Here is a 7,239-nt window from a genome sequence, read left to right as displayed (position 1 = left end):
ACACACACACACACACACACACACACACACACACACACACACACACACACACACACACACACACACACACACACACACACACACACACACACACACACACACATCTTTCATGAGATTCAATCGTTAAAATTGATAATTAAAGAAGTAGTGAAGTATTGTAAAACAATACTATGAAATTGATAAATACGAAACACTTACCGCTGCGTAAAATATTCCATACATACGTGTTAATAAAAATGATACCACATTATTTCTGATAAAATAGAATCGTTATTTCTTCGCGACAGTCGGAAACTCCGTTAAAGATTATTCTGATAACGTATCTTGATAACGAACAATTAAGGGTGCGGTCGAGTTGTCACTACAAATGCTTCAAAGCATTTGATTAACCAATCGAAAGATAAAAATTTTATTGACTAATCAAAAATGTTTCGAAGCATTCGTAGCGGCAACTCGACCGCATCCTAAGTTTGTATTGCTACAAGTTATGCGCAAATAGTAGAGACATATAAGAATAAACATCGCGTAATACGCGCAATAAGAATTTCAATTTACGTTCAGTCTAATGACTTTGATCTGTCTAATTTGTGTTTACTTTCAAGATCAAAGTTTATATTCCGATTCATTGTACGAAGACCGCGGGCCTCCTCGACATTTTCGCTTGGAGGCAATTGCACATTTTCAAAAATAAAGGATTTTAATATCACATTATTGGATGGATTTGATTGAGAAGAATTCGCATCTCGTTCCAGAAAACTCGCACTTTCGGATGCTGCTGTCTGAGCAGAATTAAAAGTGCTCCGTTGGGAAGCATTCGACGAATCTCTGAGGAGAACATTTTGGAAGCCATCACCTTGGTAAATGATACCGGTGTGTTTACGCGGTAATCGCAAGGAACCGCCATAATTCGTACGTCCTCTCGGAAAGTTTCTCTGCATCACAGGAACTACGTTAAACGTACGCTTCAATTCATTCTCGCTTCTGCTCTCCTTAGGCGAGAGAGTGTGCGTATCTGTGGTCGTCATGCATCTCTTCTGAGATGTTCGAGTTTCATCCTGCATGGTAATCTTACCATGGACTCGTACAGATTGATCATTTTCATGCCAAGGATTACATTCTCCATAGCTGCTAGTCGCAGCGTCAATATTGAGCATCGCATGTTCGGTACTCGGAATCTCGTAGCCACGAGCCACGTTTTCCGCATCCGACACATTGGGCAATCTATCTGTTGGATATCCTGGTAATCGATGCGGACTGTTCTGATAATTACAACTGAAATTATTTCCCCCGGACGCGATCGATTCTTCTGGATATTCCAAAGGAACGCACATGTTTTGACCAACCGCACTGTTCGTGGTGCAATATTGGGAAAAATGCGCGAAAGGAACATTCTCATGACTATCAAGTTGATGAGCATTCGTGGTATCACTTTGACATTGACTTGAATTACCGTCCACCAATCTCGCCGGAGAATTGCAGCTATAGAAAAAACACTGTGGTACACTCGGATTTGGTATCACATTCGCCGTTTGTAGATTCAACCGGGCGGCAGACGACTCTGGCGATGTCGGATTTGAGATTTTGCCACGCGTTTGCGCTATCACTGTCTCGTAACTAGGCGGAGGACCGTATAATTGATAATAAGGGCAATTGGCATCATTTAATACAACGTTCATATTCTGATAGTGTGTCGATGTGGTCGCATTACCGTTATATGCTGGCGCCGCTGTATTTCTCTGAGGGCCTGTTCAAGGAAATTTACATAAATAAGGTATTCACATTTCTCATACAAAGTAAATCTTTTTATAAAGTGAATCTATTAGAAAAGAATACGAGCCTTTCCACATGCGATGTAATAGGACGGTATTTCTCGCTGAATTGTATGTAATACGAGCTTGCTGCGCTTGACAAGATGCATTACGAAGAGAACTTTGCGATCTAGTGGTAGAAGAGCGAGTTGGAATAGCCGAAGCTGCTGCTCTGTATCTGCCTTGCAACCAGTATCGGTACCACCAACCACCACCAGAACAGACCAAGAACATGATTATAACCAGGATCCTGAAAAATTAATTGTACATATTTTTATTGCTGTTCAGTTTAATGGAAAAGCTGCATATTACACAACACATTGTGATTATTATTAAAATTCAAAGAAATCATTATTGTCAATCAACACCTAAAAGTAACATTAATGTTACAACATGTCGCATTCAACAATATAATTGTTATGTAACACCATATATCGTGTTACATTTATTTTTGAATTTTAATTATAATATTGCAAAATTATAATATTGAAATTATAATATTATGTTACTTTTAATTGATGTCGTCTGGATGACTTACCAGTAATACCACAAGTGATGGAAATGAAATCCAGGTGACACACAACAACCAAAAGCACAACAATATTCTGTTCTTGAACATCTGCAAACATTATAATCAATGTAAAATTAATTTTTCATATGGAATATAATAAACAAAATACAATAAACAATTCTTTAAACATAAGTTTTTTACAGTCGATAAATCAAATGCAATCTAATAAAAATTAGTTAATATATAATTAAAAGAGGCAACATACTCATAGTATTTTATTTCTCCAGGCATATCAGAGGCACAGTATTTTGCTTCTGCCTAAAAAGAATTGTGATATTATAAACATTCGTAAAAATAAACAATTTTGTAATCGAATATGTAACAAAATTAATTTTATTAATAAATTTAATTAATTTTATTAATAAATTTTATTAATAAAATTGTAACAAAATCTCGTGATAACTTTTTATACTTGGGATTTTATAGGATGCTCCATTGTTTGATTCTATCCAGAGATCATGAATTCAAGTGCAATTAGGTAAAGCTGCAAAATTACAGAAATATTTCTATAATGCGGCAATTTCTGCATTCGCGAATGTGCAATTTTTTTCGAATAAAAAAGAAACTGGGAGAAATGAGCGTCATTCACTCATGAAGGACGAAGCAACTCACATAAATGAGACACTTCGATGTACCCATGAATATCGCGAGTTTCTTCTTGCTGTTGCGAGCCATCTCGTCAATGAATATCCTCGTTGTCGTTTCGAGTCAAACGCAATCAGATCTAGCGCGATGTTTTGACATAATCGCCATTTCCCACCGTCCGTGATGTACACACAACATTGCACATTGCACTTATTGATTTCAATTTCGGAACTCAACAATGACGTCAGCTCGCCCAGTGCTACCACCATGATAGAAATGAACGATAGGCGATGATGACGCATTCGATGCGTCAATGGGCATCCAATGCCACATTCGCTAAGAAACTCAAGTTTGATTGATTCTTATCTTGGGATTCAATTACAATTCAATTGCTACTTAGCCGCTCAATGAATTATGTTATAACTAATAAACTTATAAATAAGTCTAAATGCAATATTATAAATTTGCAAATTGTCATGACATCGAGGATTCTTTTAAGTCACGCTAATTTATTAGAAGATTATATATTTTCGGAGAAGACGGATCTAAATATTTGATTTGCTTTTTTTATAAATCAGATATCTTTTTAATATAAAATTATTTTCTTTATTTTTATAAAGAAATTATAATAAATAGGTACATTATTCTGTTAGTAATTGGATGAATAAGTTTGATTTTCGAACAGAGAAATTCTGGATTCCTCAGTTTGATAATTTAGAAATTAGATATTATAGCAAAAGACATCTACAAATAACATGCTCTATTTACTTCTAAAAAAAAGTTTATCTGAGACAAGTAAATTTGATTAGAAATAGATGATATAAAATCAAAAAATAAATTTATACATATATAAACTCATGCTTTTTATTTCCTTATTTCTAATATCTTATAATTATACAATCTTATAATTCGTTTTCCTTTTTCAATACTTTTACACGTGCTGTTCTATTCAAGCAAACAGATGCAGCACATAAAGGCATAATGATTATAATAACATTCTTCTTGCTTTGACTCTCCTTCTATTTAAACAATATAATCGTGTAATCATGAAAACAGCCAAATAAAAATGCAGAATGAAATAATAAATTTTTAATCAATCTGCAATTAATCTTATCTTCCAAAATTTTACTCGATTCTTTTTCAGATCACAGTCTTATTACAAAAGCGTATCAATATATCTTTTTTTTCATTGATTCAATTGCTTTTTATTTTACGATTCTTCGATCCTGATTATCTCAAATATAAGCATTTACAAATAGACAAAATTTAAATACCGTATTTCATCTACATAAAGATACAAAAAGCATAGCATTTTAAGTAATACTATGTTCTTTTTAACAGATATTAAGCTAAAATCGAAGCATAAAGTCTTCGATATGTGAAAGTGAAGGAAATGTGATATTAATGCTCTAAATCAAATTTTTACAGCATATAAAATTGAAGTAGATACTATACAAGTTTATACATAATACATTAGATTCGTAAATTCATTATGCTTATTAAAGCAAGCATTTGACAATATTTTTTTCTTTTTACGTATCGCAAAGTATTTGTTTGTATACATACATTTATATATATTTTGTCTTGATTCAAATTTTTCACGGATGTGAAATGTATTTGCGGTTTACCTACCGAATGGATTTAGATTTTTATTGTAATCATCGTCATCGTTGCCAACCCGATCATTATCATTATCATCGTCTTTAAAAGGATTATTCACGTCATCATCGTCGTCATCGTTAGCAAAGGGATTTTTAGATTCATCATAATCGTCAGTTTCAAAGGGATTTGATGACACAATAGGGGTTTTCGAAACAAAAGACTTGTCGATTGGCGATGACTTTGGTGTAGTACTGTTTAAAATGCGGGCTTCTCTAATCGGCACCGGCGAAGCTTTAGCAGAGTTACCGCGTGGCGTCGATAAACCGCTTCCCGTTCCTGATATATTCGCCTCCAACGATGAAGAATACACATCTGGCTTGACAAAATTACGGAAACGTTCTTCCGTTATTAATGTAGGAACATCATATCCAGCTCGTCGAGGCTCTATTTTTCCTGTTAGAAAAATGCGAAAACATATTAATTAGTTATTTGAAGATTGTAAGTAAAAAGAATATATGAAAGATAACTCGTAACTCGTAACTCATACGTAATAAAATAAACGCATACATATATAAGTGTGATATTAAAGTATACCTGAGATAGAACTCTTTCCTTCATTTAATCTGAGTCTCGCTTCTGCACCTGGTCCATAATTTAACTTAGGTTCCTCCAACTTGGTCGGTGTAGGTAGTGATTTGTCTGTATCAGTGATTACTGTTAATTTTTTAAAAACGCCTCTACCAAAATAATCGGCTACTAAGGAAAATGGATCTTCTGCTCGATCGAGAAGACTGTGGAAAGTTTCATGTAAATCTCTTGACTGTTCTTGCGCTCTTATAATATCCAATAATTTCTTGTTATTTGGCAAGCAAGCTGGGCATTCATTTTCATTTTCCGAAAAGCTTTGAAAACAACTATCCAGAAAAACATATAAAATGAAATAAATTATATGATAGATAAATTCATATACCATAATACAAATAAGAATAGTATTAAAAAAAACTGAACTCACTGTTGATGATAAGAATGTTGACACATGAAATGCACAGATGGCAATTCCAATTGATGATGGCATGCGCTACATCGTGATCCTTGAAAAATTATCGTATTATTCTTTATTGCTTCTATTTGTTCTCGCAATTTAAGAGTATCAGCTCTATATTTCTCTGTTAATTCCGTGTCAGCTTGAGTTTGCTCATTTTCTGTTCGTAATACACTGCACAAATAACTTCTAACGTCTCCCAGTGTGCAGGTCAATGATGTAGAAATTGCGTCAATGACCATTAAAGGAGATAATAGTCTTTCTTGAGCTGTAATGATATTTTTATATGCATTAACAAAACAATATTTTCTAATGTATTTGATTGATTGAACTCAATTGATTGAATTCTGCAAATATATTTACCGATATAAGCTAATATATCCGCGAGAAGTTTTGTTGGTGCATCCTTGTTTTTAGCCACACTCCATAAAGCTTGTACCCATAGATTAGGATCCTGATGACCGAATCTTTTGCAGGTAGCGAGAACTTGTTCGCTATCTCCCTCGCATAAATGAAATCTTAATATTTCTTGATATCTAAGATAATAAATAAAAAAAATGTATTTATAAGTATTTATATAATTATTTATACAATCACATCTTACAGTTTGCTTTCTTCGTAAAGGAAAAGTAATCCTTTTCTGAAATTATGTTGATGACAAAGTATTAATATTTGGTCTTTATCATAACGGGCCTCGGAATTCTGCAGAAGTCGTACAACTTTCTGTTCATATTGTAATTTAGCTACATCGTTATCTAATGCCAACCAAACATGTAAATAATGTTCCACTAAGGTGTTGTAAATAAGTGTACTCCACCTATAAAAAATATGAAAAAGATAAAGAATTAATTTCATGATAAAAAATGTATGCATTCTTTTTATCGTGAAGAATAATAACCTTGTATCTGATTTAACTAAATGCTCCAAGAATTCTACGAGTCGTTCAGAATTATTTAGAAATAAATGAATAAAATCTTCTGGACTAGCTTTATCAACACGCTGTTCTGTATAACCATTCAAAGCTTCCTACAACAATAAAAGAATCCATAAATTTCCATCTTTTAGATTTTTAGATAATAATAACTTAGTCTAAACATATAAAATTTAAATATATATGTATTCATACCTGATCTACAAGAGGTTTGTTGGATGGTTTATAATTTGTGCACAAGGCTTTCAAAAATTGTGTGGATTCATTTGGCACATTTTCTATTAAGATATTTCCATATTTCTTCATATTAGCTTCCGCCTAAATAATTTTTAAACCGTTTTTTTAATATAAATATTTTATCATTTTTTTGTAGAAATTTTGTGTAAATACGTAATACCTCTTCGAATTCTAAAGTTGCCATGTATTCTAAAGCCTTTTTATATTCTTGTTTGTCTTCGATTTGAATACGAAGATACCATTCGTGTTTACCGTGTTTCTGTGCAAGTAGTAGAGCATCCTCCGGTGATGCTTGTCGGCAAACTTTTATCGCTATTTCTACGTCAAAGTCAACTTCACGATCTTTAGTCTAAATTTATAAAGTAATGTAATAAAATATATATATATATATATATATATATATATATTATATATATATATANATACTACGTACGTAACGTAGTACGTATTATTAATTAATTAA

General features: G+C 32.9%; 2 protein-coding genes across 2 annotated transcripts in view; both read right to left on the bottom strand.

Moving 5' to 3' along the window:
- Positions 1–557: 557 nt before the first annotated feature.
- Positions 558–3,054, bottom strand: LOC105621572. The gene is made up of 5 exons (XM_012203046.1): positions 2,992–3,054; positions 2,585–2,637; positions 2,347–2,427; positions 1,838–2,058; positions 558–1,744 (listed from the first exon to the last, which is right to left on the bottom strand). Exons 1-5 carry the CDS (start codon positions 3,052–3,054, stop codon positions 558–560), a joined length of 1,605 nt encoding a protein of 534 aa, XP_012058436.1.
- A 1,534-nt stretch (positions 3,055–4,588) lies between these two features.
- The window catches only part of LOC105621561 (vacuolar protein sorting-associated protein 11 homolog), a 5,533-nt gene continuing 2,882 nt past the window's right edge, over positions 4,589–7,239 (bottom strand). Inside the window, exons 9-16 of the mRNA XM_012203035.1 lie at positions 6,937–7,125; positions 6,735–6,857; positions 6,507–6,634; positions 6,213–6,425; positions 5,972–6,144; positions 5,579–5,876; positions 5,161–5,480; positions 4,589–5,019 (exon numbers count right to left, since the gene is read on the bottom strand). Coding sequence (XP_012058425.1) covers positions 4,589–5,019; positions 5,161–5,480; positions 5,579–5,876; positions 5,972–6,144; positions 6,213–6,425; positions 6,507–6,634; positions 6,735–6,857; positions 6,937–7,125 — 1,875 coding nt within the window. The remainder of the gene's footprint in view (positions 5,020–5,160; positions 5,481–5,578; positions 5,877–5,971; positions 6,145–6,212; positions 6,426–6,506; positions 6,635–6,734; positions 6,858–6,936; positions 7,126–7,239) is intronic.

Source organism: Atta cephalotes, assembly GCF_000143395.1.
Source record: "Atta cephalotes unplaced genomic scaffold scaffold00002, whole genome shotgun sequence".
Lineage (NCBI taxonomy): Eukaryota > Metazoa > Arthropoda > Insecta > Hymenoptera > Formicidae > Atta > Atta cephalotes.
This window is presented reverse-complemented; position numbering and strand designations above follow the sequence as displayed.